An 18,380-nucleotide genomic window follows, 5' to 3' on the forward strand; every position below is an offset into this window, starting at 1 on the left:
CAAAAGCTTAAGTCTATTGCTCTGTTTGCCTTTTAAAAAAGAAGATTGAAATGAGGTCAAGACACACACATGCACTTTTAAATTCAGCTACTTATTTGTAATATTGGTTCTCAGGTTCAAAATAACAATTACATATAGTCGTCTTAGTTGATACTTAAGTACACATATTTGAGAATATTATTTACCAACACATGGATTTTACAATATTTCGATACAACTAAGCATCTTTAAAAGCGTTATTTTAAGGTTTGAGGAAATAAGAGTCTGAACGACGATGATTAATTGAATACATGCGTAACATTTGTTGTTTTAGAAGATGAACGTTTTCATACATTTGTTAATAATTTGTAAGTATTTGATAAAGTATTGCTTAAGCACTTTTAAGTATATTTTTATATGAACAAAAAAAAACAAAAACAAAAAAACAACAACAACAAAACTAAGGAAATGTTCAAATGAAAATAAATGCCTACGGTCTTGAAATAAACGGACATTTTGCGAGGTATTGAAAATTTCTGATGACGTCATTTGCTGTGAATTGTTTTATCTCGTCCTAAATCTCTCAAATCTCGATTGCCACGACCGCCTGTTCACACGCGCGCGTAGGCGTCCAGTCTAACAAACAAACCTCCTTTATTGAAGAGTTCTAGTTTTCACTAGCCAGTATCTAAAATTAACTTTAGTGTTAACAGCTTAGTTGATAATATACGTTACATGTCACGTGCGGCCATTCTACTTGTGTATCACAGACCGTTTTCTAAACTATTGTAATTGACTTTATATGTTGTTTTTGTCGCTTAAGTATGTAAAAAAAATCGTTAGAGAATTCGAAGAGCTTTACTGTAGGACAGGGCACAGGGCCATGTATAGTCTCTATATGAAAAAATGACCAGAAATACGTTTATTTTTATGTATTTCTGGCTATTTTTTCATATAGAGACTATACATGGCCCTGTGGACAGAGGGATCTGATAATTATCTGATAGATATTTGGACCTTCCAAGGACCATTTTAGACGTTTTGATGGGTCTAGATGAAAATCGGTTAATATCATACTCAATATGGTGAGTTTAGAGTATGATTTTTTACCTATTTTTATTTAGATCCGTTAGACATTACATCTAAAATTGTATAAACTGTAACTAATTATCAAATCCCTGTGCCGTATGAATGATATAGTAACACTATCACTAGCACAGGGATATGAGAATTAGTAACAGTATATAATATGCCCCCTCCCCCCACCCAGAGTGCCTGATTTGGCCCCCACCAGAGTGCCCTATTAGCCCGAGTTTCTTTTGACCTGACACTGTCACATTTAGACTTTCTCTCAATTTGATATTCTAAAGTTCACCGAACATATAAATGTATACTTATTATAATGGTTCATTTTGCATTGCCTTAATGCTGTATAATATCTACATAATTATGGACATATGAAATAAAAACGGTACAGTTACAACTTTAAGAAATTCTTGCCAAATAATGACCCTTTGATCATTCATTTATAATCTGTTTTAAATATGCATGGACAAAGTTTATAAAGTCTGGAGTTGGAAGTACACACTAGTACATGTATATCATGTTTCTCCTGTATAATCCGTGGTTAAGGATAAGCAGTGTAATCGCCTAAAGTATTTGTATCGAATCAATCTGAAGTTCAGTCATAATTCCGACCTATTTCCTTCTACGTCTATGTATTTAACCCCATTAGCAGTAAAGGTTATTTGAGGACGTGCTAGGATTGTGAGCCGAATGAAAGCCGGAGTACACAGAGAACAACCACCGAACAACGGTTACATACAACTTATGGTAGAATGTCAGGACACCTTTACCACTCTCGGCCAACGTGAGCCTTCCTATTATTAACATTGTTTTAATAAATATTGATTAAAAAAAAAACACATTTTAAAAAATCGACTTAGTTTTCTTTATTCCAAAAGTACGAAATAACCCTTAATAATGACACGATAATTGTTAAAATAACCCAGAAAAATCGACCATCCGCCGGAAAACTGATCAAATAAATATAAACATTGTTTTATTTTCTGCTCCGATTTTACTTCAACACAAACCGTCGCTTGCGGCGACACCAACTAGAAGACCCGGAACATAAATACAGAACTACTAATTTTGACACATTTTTTTTTTGTCGCTTCAAGTGACCAAAAGAGTTTGGAAGGAAGAAACTAGTCATAAAATGACTAAAAGATAGTTTCGACTTGTCATGTTTTTGTTCAATGCCAATAATGTGAATTCTGGAAAAGCATAACATAATTATTTCTTCTTTACGTCATATATCTTTTTCTTTACTAAATCTGCATAAAATATTCGTTTCCTTCTAAATTTCCTTTGTAGCGTGTGTATTTTAAAATGGATTTATGAAAAATGATTGCGATTGAAAATATTCAAAGCTAACAAAGCTTTCTTTCAACAGCACTGTTAAGCTAAGTCTTTAAATCGACTACAATTTACAAGCAGTTTATTGATGCATATAAATGTATTATGCAAGCAAACGATGTCTGCAGCCCAAAATCAAAACATTACTATTCATGATAAAAACTTCAGATTTTACACGATATTAAACGGAGTTGTGTAAACAATGTAATGATATTATCAGGAATTTAGGTTATTATCATTGAATTGGTTGTAGAATAATATTTTTCAAAATTTCATAATATAGAAATGAGCTCAAACCATAAAAATACAGATTTGCGAAATACATTAATCACGTTTTCTTTGTAAATTCAGTAAATGAAGTTTAGATGTTGATAAAGTTTATATGATATGATAATATCCAAAACATATGGTATTACCGGTGTTTATATTGTGTCTAAGTAATACTATCAGAATTAAAGTTTTAGAATGATTGTATCACATCATATTTGAACAGTAAGATTTCAAAATATAACATTTACAATATTATCATGATGTCTTAAATTGTATACAAAATTTGTGATAATATCCGAAAAATGATCTTAAGGCTTACATGATATAATCAGTAATTTACGTTTAATTCTTAAAAATTATGCCTTGCAGCATGAATAATGAAATACATGTACGTGATGAAAGATATCCTTTAAATGACTTTGTCTTAATCAAATATATTTTAACTTTAGATACAGATATATATATATATATTCTTAAAACGTTTAAAATACATTGTATATGTATAGTTACACACCTCTTTAACTTCATTCTTATTTTTTTGAACTAATTTATGTTTTGTATAAAATATTCCATTATCAATGAAATTGCACGTTTATCATTTAATATAATTAACAGATTGCACGAGTGCCTCTGTGTAAAGGAGAAAACGTTCTTGCTGTGAGATTCAAAATAGAGACCACCAGAAACGGAATTTAATAAGTCAAGTTCTTTTAGTTTAAGTTCTGTACAACTCTCCCTTATAACCACAAAGCGCTTTGATATAACACCTCTCTAATCCTTACTTATATCCAGAAAATTTCTTAAACATCTTAACAAATTCGAGACTTAGGATGTCACACGTAGGGCAGCCTACACGGTATGAATACATTACACTTGGATTTTGTAACATGGGTATGATATCAACTGCTATAAAGTCTTTTTACGGCCACTGGGTTTTGAATATCTTAAAGAATCACAATAGTGCGTTGAAAATACGTTAAAGCTGCGTGTATGGTATATATATATATGATATTGAGATCTACTTTAGCTATCTCTGTTAGATATAGAAAATAATTTCCTAAGCCGGGATTTGCATACATAGCAAACTACTACAAGATAAATTTCGTATTTACCGATTGAAAACGTGATCAATTTAAACTATTCTGACTTATACTGACGGGTTAGGTTTAAAACAAGGACAAGTAAAGCATGTAGAATAAAGAAATGTTTTAATATTGGACAGGGAAAAGGTCTAACTTATTTCTAATTATCTAAAATCCGTCTTATAACGTTTAAGAATTTAGAGTATTAGTTTAACTTAAGCTCTAATTTCGTTGATAACGTTTAGATAAAACAAAATTATGCTGTATTTAATGAAATCTTACTTGTTACATTTTCATTCACATTAAGAAATTGAAAAACTATTATATACAAATTTTGTTTCTTTTAAAAAATCCTTTGGAATTGATGATTGATTAAAAAATATTAATATGACACAACATTAAATATAGAACTTTAAAATGGGCATCCACTTTTAATAAGCGAGCATATAAATTAAGTTAATAGAATCATTCTCGTTTGTAATTATTCTGAAAATGTCCTGTGATATTTGACATGACTAAGGGGTACTTGGGTTCTAGAATAGCAAAGTCACTGTGTTTTGTCAAAAAAACTGTTTGCAATGACTATCGTAAGAAGATTTATTGCTTTACCGTGAATATGTAAAGAAAAGGTTTAACCCGTGGATAGACGATAGCGGTTCGAGATAAGAAGAAGAGATTTGAAATGCAATACTGCACAACTGCGTCAACCGATAAGTGCCCCCTTGGGTTTCAAGTTCGCTATTGAAATGACAAAATGTATGTTAGAAAAATAAAGATTGAGTTTGACATAATTAGCAGTTAATAAACCTACTTTAATTGCAAACTAGCCAGCCCTTTTATTTATAAATACGTTCATATCGTGTATGTATATTGTATATATATGTCTGTATACATATATGCTAATTTTTTTAAAGGGCTTGAGATATATGATGAATGACTTGTTGGGATACCTGCATGCGATAATGTAAATACCAAGATGTATTTAACTGAACTGTGTATGAGTTATACAGGTAGAAAAACAAAGATTGCATGAACACACACCTGTGTCAGATACACAAAAGGTCGTAATTAGTTGATATATTTCGATCTAAATTGTGAGATATCATAGAGGTATTACATCTGAATAATTTTGAAATGTATTCAAATGTTTATCTCAATGAAGGTCTAGGGAATATTAACGCATACTGAATACACTGGGGTACGCATGTCATTTCTATTATAGTTGTAATACACAAGCACATATGTGCACACTATTAATGCAAAAAATAGCCAAATATAACATTTAATATTCATCTGAATGCACCTGTACACGTAATATTTCGTCTGTTTACACTTTGCTTGTCACGGTACGAAGGCTACAAAGTCATATGCGAATGTAATGAAATGTATTTTCTTTTAGCTCTCATACAGGTGTGTGTGGTACTAATTACAGGTAGATACACCTGTAATTAAGGAATGTATACCAGTGATTAAATGCAGATATGCGATTTACGCCGTTAGAGTGACAATTCAACGTATCGGTTACTCTTCTTACAAAAACACCTCCGTATTCCATTTAACGTATACGTTCGTTTAAAAATTCAAACTAATCTGATTTAATATGAAAGCACGTGCATTGTAATGAGCTATCGGCATGACATGCGGTAGCGAATATATTACAACTTCTGAAATGTGCACCTGTGAAATACAACACGGCAGGCGAAATGCTATCTTTAGCATGTAAACACCAGGATTCGCTTACAATGGTACGCTTATAATATACACACATATACATGCAAAATGACAAGATACGAGACGTATATAAATACCTACACAGGTAAACGTATATACTAATGATATGATAAAATGTAAATAAATGTCTGTACTTACATTCCTGCTCTTAACTCCGCGCAAAAGTGCAAAGAAATTTTAAATAGCAATAATATTAAAGTTCTTCTTAAGATCCAATTGTAATCCATATTCATGATGGAGTAATCCCTGAAGTGGAAATGAATTTAAAATATGAAGAGAAAATTAAATATTTCTCTTTTAATTCCCTTTGTTTCCTCCGATGTGACAATGCCAGTTTTAATATACACACACAATTTAGACTACGTCGAATCCCCGGAGTTAGAGAAAGCTGCTCCGCTGTTAAAGAAACACTGATTTTAAATCATAGCTTTATTCCTGAGGGACACAAACTGTACAGCATAAATATTAGACAGCGCGAGACTTCCTACACGATCGTATTCCCTTGCTCTCACATAATTACCGATTCCTTCATACCACGATAGGTTCAGCGACAAATATATATACATCCAGGCTATCAAATCTATATTCCGCGGTGGACGTTCCTTTTAATAAAGGACGAAAATTATGACGAAGTTATCCACCCGAAAGGCTCACACACGAAAACACTTTTGTACCTGTAATATACAGCACAGGTACACGTTCTGTACCACGAAAATATCCCTCATGCTAACAAGCTCCTGTCTCACCTGGCTCCGAAGGCAGGTGTGTTCGCTATTTAAACTATTTAGTTTTCCATTCAGTAAAATGTTCGTTCCTTACTGCACACGTGTTACATATACACCGACGGTTTACTTAATATACACGCTATGATTTCAGCGACACTCGTAGTGCGTTTGGTCCCGAACATGTATAAGAGACCACTGTTAAAACGAAGTGCATACACACCACTAGACGGGAGGGGGAAAACGCGCGTGTCTCCTAGTATAGCCTTATACGAATTCATCCAAGTGTATCCAACCACGATATTCTTACAGTATACCCATATATAGACCCCGGTATACAATCTCCGTACTAAATACAACTTCTTATAGGAAATTTATAAAGAAAAATTATAGCTATACGTGTAATTCAAATCAGAGTTGAAATTATTTAAAGTACGGTACATGAAAAGGAGAATTAGAGCTAAAGATTTCTAGATTTATTGATATGGTCAGTTATTATATTTTAATGAAAGGATTTAATACAAGTACATAATTGTTCGAGGGAGCATGGAATTTATTTTTTGGGGCTATTGAATTGTATCAAAACCATTTCAGAATGTACATATGACTAGCATCATTATGTTTAACTGTATTCAAGAGATCGGGTCAATATTATATCTATATTTCAAATGATAATTAATTCTGAACGTTTTTAAAAGAAACTTATACTGATAAGTTTTAAAAATTATCGAATATACAACGACAAAATCTCTGTGATAAAGTTAAATCGTAAAATTATTTCAGCTATAACATATTAAACAAATACGTAATTTAAGTATAACCTGGAGGGTGTACTTCCGGTACGAGTTACTCATTTCCCAAATAGCAATTATTTACATAATACTACATAACAAAACATTATGATTTCATGTAAAACCAGAGCATGTCATACGATGTCATGTCGAACATCGTTTAAATGATCGGAAACGATTTGTAATAGGGGTCTATTTGCTTAAGTGTGTGGTAATTTTTAGAAAATGACTCAGATGCTCATAAGATTGTGATACTATTTACTGATATCTCAGTGTTATACAAAACATCAAATACATATGAGAATTCATACACTTACGTCATGATTCATTTAGCTTTCAATTTAATTCTGAAGATAGTCATCCGTTATTTATAGTATTAAAGAGTTATCGGCCCTGATTTCGGTTTAAGGAGTTATTGTTCTTTAATCATTTTATCCTGAACTCATCGGGTATTATCACGAGAATATTAGAATATCTATCTATTCACCGGGGGGGGGGGGGGGGGGGGGGGGGGTTCCGGATTAATCATTTGAAACTTTGTGTACATGTGGATATATACAGATCGTTTTGATATAAATGTGAAATAAATACGGGGTGGGATGGGAGGAAAAGGCGATGGGGAGGAGCATTGTTTTAATATAGGAGTTTCCTCCCTTTTGTTTTACTGGTTACTGAAAATGAGGGACCGTTTTATTTATAAAATCTCTTAAATCTTAACTGAAGAACCAGTTCTTCATGTTATTACTCTTATCAAGCGAATAACATGCAGAGATTTAGTTCAAGTATTGGATTGTAAACATATATGTTCCCCTCTTTGTTGGTAGATGTTTCTGCTCAAGATCAATATCGCGTGCGGAAATTCATATACTGTCATTTCCTGCTGAATGTGTAACCGTATATAATAGCTCGTACTCTCGGGGAAAAATCTATTATAAAATCTCTGCATATTTTAGGATTAAATCTTAAGCAAGAAACACGAAAAAAATAAATAAAAAAATCTGAAAACGTCATTGTTGCGGCAGTCGAGTACAAAAACGTGTAAATAATCATTAAAGGCACACAAGTGCTAATTTGTCTTCTAAATGAAAATAAATAGCGAATAAAAGGTTGCTTGGTTTCTAACTGTGCAGGCGAATTCGACCTGCATTTGAACAACTTAACCCATTAAGAAGTGCTTTAAACAAAGCATCTCTTGACAAGTGGAAAGTTAGCAATTTCGTTATCCCTCCCCCCGTTTTCCTCGTTTTATATACAAATGGTACACGCATATGGAATTATTTCAACTTGCAAGTTATGTTGGTTCAAGTATAAGTTCATTTGTAAAGAGATAGTTAAAATATCAATTAAAAAATGTACATCATTTGTGAAGCGAAATTTTACTTAATTGCCATTGAAAACAATGGAACTATCGGGGCGGATGTGCGAGGGGGGTCGGATCTCAAATGTCTTTTTTACACTAAATATCTTAAAACTCTATTGGATAACTATGATTATATTCATGGCATAGACAAACTAACTAAATAACTAAATGTCTAAGTATGATGCACATAGGTTTAAACATGTTAAGACTTTTGATTTTTCTCGAAAAACATACAAATTAACAACCCATGCAGTTTTCAAACGTCTCGTTGCTTTCTTTATATTTTCTTTTTATAACGGTAAATTAGGACTTCGAACCTTAAAAATCGAGTATATCAAGAATGGAAGAAGATGAAGAGGATGATGAGGATGAGAAAGAGAGACCAACAGAAAAACAGACAGGAGGAAGACAGATAAACAGAAGAATATATCCTTTTACTCATTTGTACACGAGAACACTATATATTATCTTTACAATACGTACTTAGACAGAGGATGTGTGCCTTTAAGATATCTGCACTATAAACGACTATCAAAGGCGGTGAATGCTGAGATAAAACTCTGTTTCTCAAGTCACAGAAATATCAGTCTGTTTCGGATGATTGACCAGTATCAAACGAATTTCAGCAATAAACCTGACGAGATATGAACTAGAAAATTATCGGATACGCTTGGCTGAACATATATAATATCTCAAATGTCAAAATACAGGAAAATTATACTTTTTTTGTTGAGTTTAACAAGACGATGTTTTAGTACAAATTGATTAGGTAGTAAGAATATTTTAATGTGTCGGGATGTTTACAATGAATTAAAGGTCGGTCTACCATCTGGGGCGTTTTGATCTATGTAAACGTACTAAGAAACTCAATGATTAAACTATTTTAATGTTTGTAATCACAGACACAGGTGTGTGTATTGTATTTAATGGCCTTTTATATTTATCGCCCCAACATTGAATAGGTTAAATAACGTTATTGAATAATAAACATAAAATATATCAAGCACAGCGTGTTTGTGACAAATAAAGGTTGAACATATTGAAAATTAAAACGATCCCAACTATTTAGGAAATAGATATGTTTGAATTTACCTGTACATTCGTATTATTTGCACATAATCATGCCTACATAGTTGCAATGACTGTAACAAAAAATAGTAAAGTTACGCTTACAATTCATATTTTAAAGTAAACTCATTCGATTCTAATTTAGATTAACTTGTGATGCAGATTAAGTTACACAAATGTTTTAAAAAAATAAATATGATCTTTTCAAAATTGCTGACGTTGCAGAGAATATGATCTTGTGAAATAAATTCCAAAACGTAATAGTACGTTAAATATTTATGAGTATAGTGTACAAATCGTTTTGGTTCATTAAACAATGAACAGTATTTGGTATGAAAGCGAGTTTAGATTAATGGTTTAGTAGTATTGTACTTTTGCAAAATACATTATCAAAATGACCATCAAGGGATGCTTTGGGGTGGAGGTCGATACATGTACATGTATGTCGTTTGGTACGTTTAACGAGTTTTTGCGAAGGAAGGGAGACAATCGAAATATCCAGGTCGGTCCAACGAAGAGTAAATTAAAGTGGATAAAATCATAATGTTGTCTTCAAATCGACCGACAGGTGCACGTGCTTTGCTCATTTATTGTTCCAACAGCGTGGGTTTCCAATTGATAGATAATTGCAATAGTTGGAACACATGGACTCAGGAATGACATGTAGTTACAATCTACTAAAATTAACCTCTCAAACTAATTTCCAAACGTTTTAGTTGTCTTAACCTACATTAATAACTTTAAAGATGTTCCGCCGCCGACTTAGCATAAACGATGTTCATCACTTGAACAAAAATTTATGTTTAATCATGTATGTATATGTCTAATTAACACAAAAAGTAATATAAAATAATTAATTTGCTTTCGGTGCAAAGTAAGTAATTTTGTAAATGAAAAAAAAAAAACTAAATGTTTATGCATCCAACATACAACAAGAAAAAACTGTGTTATATTGTCCATGTTATTTAGATAATAATTGTAAGACGATATCCATGATGATCATTTCAAATAGAAGAATTCGAAAATGGACTAGATGTACGATCATATGACAAAACCTTGTTTCTTCATCGGAATGGAATGTCGAACCGGAAATTCTGAGATGTAACATCAATCTATTGAAAAACCGCATGTTAGATGGTCACGGCATCATGGACATGGCTGGATTAACCACGTAATGTATATATGTATATACATAAATGTTATAAAGTTTGAGTTATTAGATTGCCACATAATGAACGCCATCAAATATGAAATTTATGATATACACGCAATGATAAACCAACAAAAAGTCGGTGCAGCTGACACCAAAGAGATTTGAGAAGATGTCAAGACACATTACCACAAGCCCTCCCCCACTGGGATGCGGGTTCGAATCCAATGTGGGGGAGTTGCATAGAACTGACCGCTGGTCGGTGGTTTTTCTCTAGGTACTCCGGCTTTCCACCACCAAGAAACTTTGCACGTCCTTACATGACCCTCCTTCCATGAACCTGGCTTTTCATAGGACGTTAAAAAAACAAATGCTGATCTATCAGAGTTACTCCCCTTCATTTCACTTCACGTATACGGCGTGAGACGAAGGGAAGTAACTGTGGTGCAGGTACATTAGAACGGGAATACCCGGTAAGTTGTCTCTCTTCTTTATCATTCTGTACAACGCAGAATCTTTCCTTTTAATACGCAGCGCACTTTATTTATAGATTGGTTTGGTTTGTTTAGTTATACGTCCTATCATGTAACGACGTGCCAGTTTTGATGGTGGAGGAAAACCGGAGTACCCGTAGAAAAGGTGCATTGCATTCAATATAAATAATATCTAGAAATTATCATACATCGTCATTCTTAACCAAAATTTCCCGTGATAATACTTCGATGATATAAAACGCGCATTTGATATGTTTCACTTTGTATATCTCAGGTCCCTGTGATGATAATGGTATGGAAGTAAGTTTCGCGTCTGTTAAGTTTTATATATATATATTTATAACGATATCACAGTTCCCTGTGATCATGGTATGGACAAACTTTGATGAGTAAATTAAGTGCAAATTCGTTATGGCTTTACATCAGAATTTTTATAATTAGCATTTCAGGTCCCTGTGGTAATATTTGGACCGTTCTAAAATTCGGTTGATTTCCCTAAACGGATACTGATCAAACTGGTTTACTATTTTAGTTGAAACTACTAACTTTAATATATTAACTGTATGTTCATGCATTACTCTCAAAATGTGCGAATTTTCGAAATGCACATTTGTATTAATGTTGATAAACATTGGAATCTGGATCATAACAGCCATCTTTCAATGTATTACAACTTAAACATTCTTCATTTTAGTGAATCATATTTTCATGAGACTCAGGTATTACTGTGCATTAAAATATTTCAGATTTTACTAAAGATAAAATTTAATACCAAAACATTTAAAGGAAAGATAACTCTGTAAAGTCAATAGCAGGTGTAAGGCCACATTTCTCCTTAAGTAATATCAAATTGTTTTATCACATGTAATTCAAAAGATTTTAAATTGGTTAATTAAAATTATCTCAAAGTGCAATTTTATATAGATAAATTAGATCCGCCCGTCTTCATCTGATCCGAGTAAACTGCAAACAATTTATCTACTAATCAGGAGAATTTAGAAGGAAGTTGATAGAATGGTTCTTCAGCTTCAACTGTGCTCAGCGTGGGTCGGTGTCAGAAGTTTAATAATGTAGTGGGTATATATATATACCATAAGAATTTAAAACAAAATACATCCCAGGTGCGACTTTTTATAATTATTTCTTTAATATGACTGCATCTCTAATTCAAATAATAGATATATACGATCGTCATAAATAATATAAGTAAATGATGTTTTCTTGATTCAAATATAGGGAAGCTTGTATACTGTTCCCCTTTCTTTAACAAAGTCTAACTTTAGTAATCTTAATTGTTTTTTTTTTGTTTTAGAATTTGTATGGTCTGAGATTTGTTGAATTTTTGGCATAGAAAAAGTATTTAGAGTGTTCTATTTATTTTTCCCCTCCTCTCTAAGTTTTAAACATTCGATATTTACCGACATTTGTAAAGTTCGAATTCGCACATTTATTACACAATTAAATTAAAATATTGATTTTTAACGTGTACACGTTTAAAATAACTTAGAAGTGTCTGAACTGTTCCGATCTGTTCCGATCTGTACGGGTATTGCCGATATTGACCACGTCATACGACTCGGGAGGTTCCGATCTATACGGGTATCGCCGATGTCGGTCACGTGATGCAACTCGGTTTTCTGATATGACCCGGAAGTTATAATTAGTCTCGCATTCCCCAGACTCTCGCCGCTCTAAACGAGAGTCTGGTCCGGTTCGTGATTGAATTTTGCAACCGGTAGAAAACTAGGCAGAAAAACTGGATCCCATATGAAACACATAAAGTTCGAGCACATATGGACATGCATGAAGAGGAACTCTCGAAACGCTAGGTGACTACAAAGAAATCACAAAAAAAAGATGAAATCTAAATTCCTCAGCACAAAAATGAATAGGAACGACAACTGACTTTGTGCACTGTCCGGATTGGCGAATTCGAAGACCGCAATAAAGAATATGTATTGCGATCGGCGTTGTATGTGAATTGAGACATAAAGGAGAATAAAGTGGAACAACTGTAAGTTTGTAACATGAAGAAAGAAAGATGTTTCCAAAGCTTTATCCTCTCTCATGATCAAGGGATGTGAGCAGCAGGGCCAATCTAAAGCCCAGGTACAAATACAGTTTGGATTGTATTGTAACATTGTTACATTAAAATGGACCTTAGGTCATGGTTTTGATATGCATAGGACTTAGTATACACATAGGACTTAGTATTCATTACTGGTCCAATAACATTGATTTTAAATAAGACTATCTTACACTCATTTGAAAACTTTTACAACCTACCATATTTACTCGATTATCCACGAGGCTGTAATCTTGTAATGAAGTACACAATAAAATTGAACAGAATGTAGAGAAATAACGGATTTGAAGAAAATTATTGCTAAAATTCATGATATACATTATTTTGTATTCCATTGTATATGGATAATGTTTATGCTACATATGTATAAATATTAGTTCCTCAAGACACATATATAATCTTTACTTCTTTTTAAACAATATGTATATGTTTTAATGTATTTCCCCAAGAATGTTTGGGGCTACGTCACACCAATTCGGGGCAACCTGATTGGGGGCCAGAGCTCGGGTCCTCCTCGAGTGCCTATTTAGGGGGCAACCCCTAGCAGACGCACTAATAATATTTTATAACTTAATAATAAAAACGTTTCCAATATAAATCATTCGGTTTTACTAACGTAGCCTGGTGCCGTTGTAATAATAAATAAACAATTAAATAAATAAATTTAGGAGTTTCCAGTATGGTAAAAGTTACCTGGATCTGGAGCTACGAAAATACCAGCTTCTCAGATGGATGGATGGAGGAAAACTCGCTGGAGCCTCGATACGCACATGCGCATCGAAAAATTTTTATTCCTCGTAGCGACGGACAGACCAATGACGTAACGCGATATAAAAACTGACGGAGGACAATAACCAATGAGGCGCCTACGTATTATTCGAACTATATATATTTTGTATTACAAATCATAAACAAAGATGTCAGGCGCCCAGTAGAGGAACAGTATTAAATTACTACTGTGACAAGCAGCTTACTGGATACATAGATTGTAAATATGTGTTAACGACTATTACGATTATTTGATAAAGTATCTCAGGTATTAAAATTCTACTAAAATAGAGCCAAAGATTTAAAAATAATACATTTAAATGGGCCTGACACAGCTGATTGCAATAATCTGTCAGTAACGCAGATACTATTTTCGTACAATTGAAATTCTTTTTATGATCACGAAACACATGCGTCATTCATTTCAGAAACAGTTGTATTCAGAAGTAGATGTATTTATATCAGTAGTTGCACTACTGACCGCTTTAGTAGATAAGGTCGAACTATGTCAGTTGATAAACACATGACCATTAACATGTGGTCCTCAAACCGCAAAAGGGATTGAGGAGCAACATCAGAGATGTTTGGTTTAGTACTTCTCTTTGTCTATGTGGGGATTTTCAGCCTTGTGAATGCCGAAGTTAGTACTCCACTACCGCAGGATATCCGTGATGCTTTTGAAAAATATTTGTCTGAAAGACAAAGGGATAACATCGAAAATTTGCTTACCGAAGAAGTGAAGAGTATGCAAATTCGTCTAAAAGAGCTGGAACGAATGCATGACGATGATATACAATTATTGACCAATCGTCTTGAAGAATCAGAATACATGCGCGCAATGGAGGCAGAGGCCTACCAAAATCGACTTGAAGCAATTGAGAATTCACATGAAAAAGATGTAGCGATTCTTAACAATCGGTTGAGAGAAGTGGAAAACAGCTGTGCCAATACCAAAGAAAACGAGGTCTTAAAAACTAATGAAGAAGCCTTTAAAATTCACGAGTCAAAAACCATGCTCACCGCTAAAGAACAGAATAAGCAAACGCTAAATACGTTAAATGATAATGTACAACTGAGGGATAGGAATCCCCTGATAAGGAACAAGTCAGAAGTGCATCACACACACAACAAACATCCAAAGGACTTGAAGCGATCCGCAAATCTACGGTTTAACCAGGCTAAAAGAACATCGTTTAAAACAAACCAAAGAGTTGGTAAGTATCCATTTATACCATTTGGTTTTGGTAGACATTGATGCGTTGTCTTTTTAAAATATCAATGTCTTGTCTGTCTGTCGGTATGTATGTGAGTGTGTGTGTGTGTATGTGTGTGAGAGAGAGAGTGAGAGCATGCATATATGTGCGTTATGGTTTGCATATATGTTTTTTATGGATGTCTCATAACGTACAATTTGATGAAGTATTGTGAATGAGTTTATGCAAGTGTTTGTGTGTTGTGTCCATTTATATTACTTTCGAAAATAAAAAATAAAAAAAAAAATAAAATATCTTATATGCTTTGCATTTGTTTTATTCGAATACTTTTTACAGACTGTGATTAATTTGAACGTATATATGATTGTAACAAATGTGCAAAAAAACTTACATGAACAGAACTGTCAAGCATTACGTCTTTTGTCTCCTTACTTCCCACACATGTATCCCACACATGTACATGTACATAACATATGTAAACATGTTATCGTAATTTCTTCACAGATCTTTCTAGCATGCACTGCGACCTGAATTATATATATTTCAGCCCCTGTCACTGACTGGGTTGCCTTCCATGCCATGTTAGAAACACCATTACCAAATCCAAGTGTCGGGCATACGATTCCTTTCTCAGATGTAAAAACCAACATCGGCAACAACGAATATCACCCGACGACGGGAATATTTACTTGTCAGAAGGCCGGAATATACGTCTTCTCGTGGAGTATCCGTATCCATGAAGCTGACCATGGAGTAGATACTGAACTTATGCGCAATGGTGTTATCGTTGGATTCAGCACTGCCGGTGGAGGAGACGCAAGTTTGTGGGGGTTCAGCTCAGCTACAGTAACCCTTTACCTGAATCATGGCGATGAAGTGTGGGTGCGGGTATCGGGTGTTGTTGTCGGTGTAACAATTGACAAAATGAGTATGTTATCAGTATTTTTAGTACACGCAGACTAAATCAGCACGATATCAAAATGTTTAACTTGCCTGGTTCATTAAAATACCTAGTCAGACTATGAGGCTTTGTTTTCATATTGGTATTACGTGAGTGAGATACTGACCATTTAAGCATTAAACTGTTTTCATATGGACTCTGTGGTCTATTGGCCTATTTAGATGCCCGAGCTTTCCCGAACATCTCCATAATACGCGTAGCGCATTATGAGATGATTGTCTGCAAGCTCTAACAACTATATAAACTATAGTTTCCAAACGAAGATATCAATGCTGATATTTTTATTCTTAACCCATTAGGGGGTCTGTGTTTTAAATGTTTTAGGTTAGACCAGGAAAACCATTTCGCAACGACAATTAATGTCACAAGATGAAACAGACATTTTAACGGTAATCCGTTGATGTTACCTTGTAAATACTAGTGACGTCATAATGGACACGTTTTGGATGTCATATATACCGGTATATACTTCACTTTGGCTTGGTTAGTTAGTATTGTAGAAATAACAAATGAATGCAAATATAGGTCAATCGGTTTCTCAGGAAAGTTAAATGTTTTTGTAATATTTTTTTTGCCATATCTATATATATAGGGATATATTAGATGTATGTACGTGCGATTCCATACTAAACAATGCAATGATATGAGACATAGTTTTTGTTTTTTAAATAATGTATATTTTATCTACATATATGTATATTGCCAAGCCAACATATTAAGCTTATGTTGCCTAAATAGTCTAAAAGTTCCTATATATATGAAATTTTCTACTAATTCATCTGTCTAAATGAGGTTTTCCCAAATTTGGATTTGCCGTCCATGAATCAAGGTTTCCAGTTTGTATCGGTGCATGAGGTCTAGAGTGATCACGTTATATCCGATATCAGGTTTCATGATAACAACACCGTCATTCATTCGGAAACGAACTTGCGTTCGTGACGGTTTTTTTTTTATCATTGACGCTACAGACCATTTTTATTCATGCCGTTACAAATAAGCTTCTGATCACTGACAGGTGGCATCAAAAGACATCTGAAATACAAATGGATGAAATTGATAATTCGCTTGCAGAAGAAATGAAGAGACTATATGAACATTCGTCTCAAGAAGCTAGAAAGAATGCATACCGAGGTTATACAAGTATTAACCCAACGTCTAGAGGAGTCAGAACACATGTGCGTAAAAGAGGCAAAGACCTTTCGAAATCGCCTTGAAGAAATTGAGAATTCACGTGAAAAAGATTAAGCGATTCTGATCAATCGGATGAGAGAAGTGGAAAATAACTGTGCAAGTACCAAATAAAACGAGGTCTTGAAAAGGAATGAAAAAGACTTTAAAATTCACGATTCAAAAACCATGCTCACCGCTAAAGAACGGAATAAGCAATTGCTAAATACATTAAATGATTATATATAACTTAGGGATATGAATCTCCCGATTATATATATATAATTAGAAACAAGTCAGAAATGCATCAAACACACAACAAAAATCCAAAGGACCTGAAGCGATCAGGAAAGTTACGGCTTAAAAGCACATCGTCTAGGTCAAACAAAAGAGTTGGCAAGTATCCATTCATATGATTTGTTTTTGGTAGACATTAAAAAATATTTGGCCTTTCCCGATATAATCATTTAGTAGTTTCCTAGTGTTGTCTGCGTTGAGACGATTAACATGAACGGTATAATATATAATTACAAATTTGACAAGTTACCAATGTAGTTATTGTGCAACTGCAACAACCGATATTGTGTGAAAACCGTCCATAATACAATTTGTTCTCGCACATGCTCATGTTTTTATGTAACAAAATATTTTCTACAAAAATCTTAGCCACACCTGTCAGCTAAATTATCTATTCAGCCCCCGTCGCTGACTGGGTTGCTTTCCATGCTAACGGGCATACAATCTCGTTCTCGGATCTAAAAACAAACATCGGCAACAACGAATACCATCCGACGACTGGGATATTTACTTGTCAGAAGGCCGGAGTGTGTGTCTTCTCGTGGAGTATCCGAAGCCATGACTCCAATCATAGACTAGAAACTGCACTTGTCCGTAATGGTGCCGCCGTTGGACACAGCACTGCCGGTGGAGGAGACAATAATCCGTGGAGGTTCGGATCGGCTACAGTTACCCTAATCCTTAACCCTGGGGATGAAGCTAGATTGGTTACGGGTAAGCGATCATGTCCCTTGTGCAACGATTGACAGACTGTGCATGTTCACAGCGTTTCTTTTATACGCCGCCTAAAACAGCGAAATAAAAATTATATGTTTAACC

At 34.0% G+C, this 18,380-nt stretch overlaps 3 protein-coding genes across 9 annotated transcripts in view; 2 read left to right on the forward strand and 1 right to left on the reverse strand.

Moving 5' to 3' along the window:
* LOC138318080 (multiple epidermal growth factor-like domains protein 6) overlaps positions 1-6,422 on the reverse strand; it is a 163,694-nt gene extending 157,272 nt beyond the window's left edge. For 5 of the 7 annotated variants that reach the window (XR_011207837.1, XM_069260174.1, XM_069260165.1 and 2 more), the window contains exon 1: positions 5,622-6,421. Coding sequence is in view for 6 of the 7 variants with exons in the window: in XM_069260174.1 (XP_069116275.1) it covers positions 5,622-5,716 (95 nt within the window). In the remaining variant the exon portion in view is untranslated. Of the gene's footprint in view, positions 1-5,621 lie in introns of all 7 variants that reach the window. The other 2 variants (XM_069260205.1, XM_069260214.1) reach the window with 1 other exon arrangement.
* Positions 6,423-14,470: 8,048 nt separating this feature from the next.
* LOC138309648 (uncharacterized) lies at positions 14,471-16,150 on the forward strand. Its single transcript, XM_069250868.1, has 2 exons — positions 14,471-15,136; positions 15,684-16,150. Exons 1-2 carry the CDS (start codon positions 14,503-14,505, stop codon positions 16,097-16,099), a joined length of 1,050 nt encoding a protein of 349 aa, XP_069106969.1. The 5' UTR covers positions 14,471-14,502; the 3' UTR covers positions 16,100-16,150.
* A 1,416-nt stretch (positions 16,151-17,566) lies between these two features.
* LOC138307127 (complement C1q-like protein 2) lies at positions 17,567-18,307 on the forward strand. Its single transcript, XM_069248107.1, has 2 exons — positions 17,567-17,660; positions 17,961-18,307. The coding sequence occupies exons 1-2, from the start codon at positions 17,567-17,569 to the stop codon at positions 18,305-18,307; spliced, it is 441 nt and encodes a 146-aa protein (XP_069104208.1).
* The last annotated feature ends 73 nt before the right edge of the window (positions 18,308-18,380 follow it).

The sequence above is a fragment of the Argopecten irradians genome, chromosome 1 (genome assembly GCF_041381155.1).
Source record: "Argopecten irradians isolate NY chromosome 1, Ai_NY, whole genome shotgun sequence".
Taxonomy (NCBI): Eukaryota; Metazoa; Mollusca; class Bivalvia; order Pectinida; family Pectinidae; genus Argopecten; species Argopecten irradians.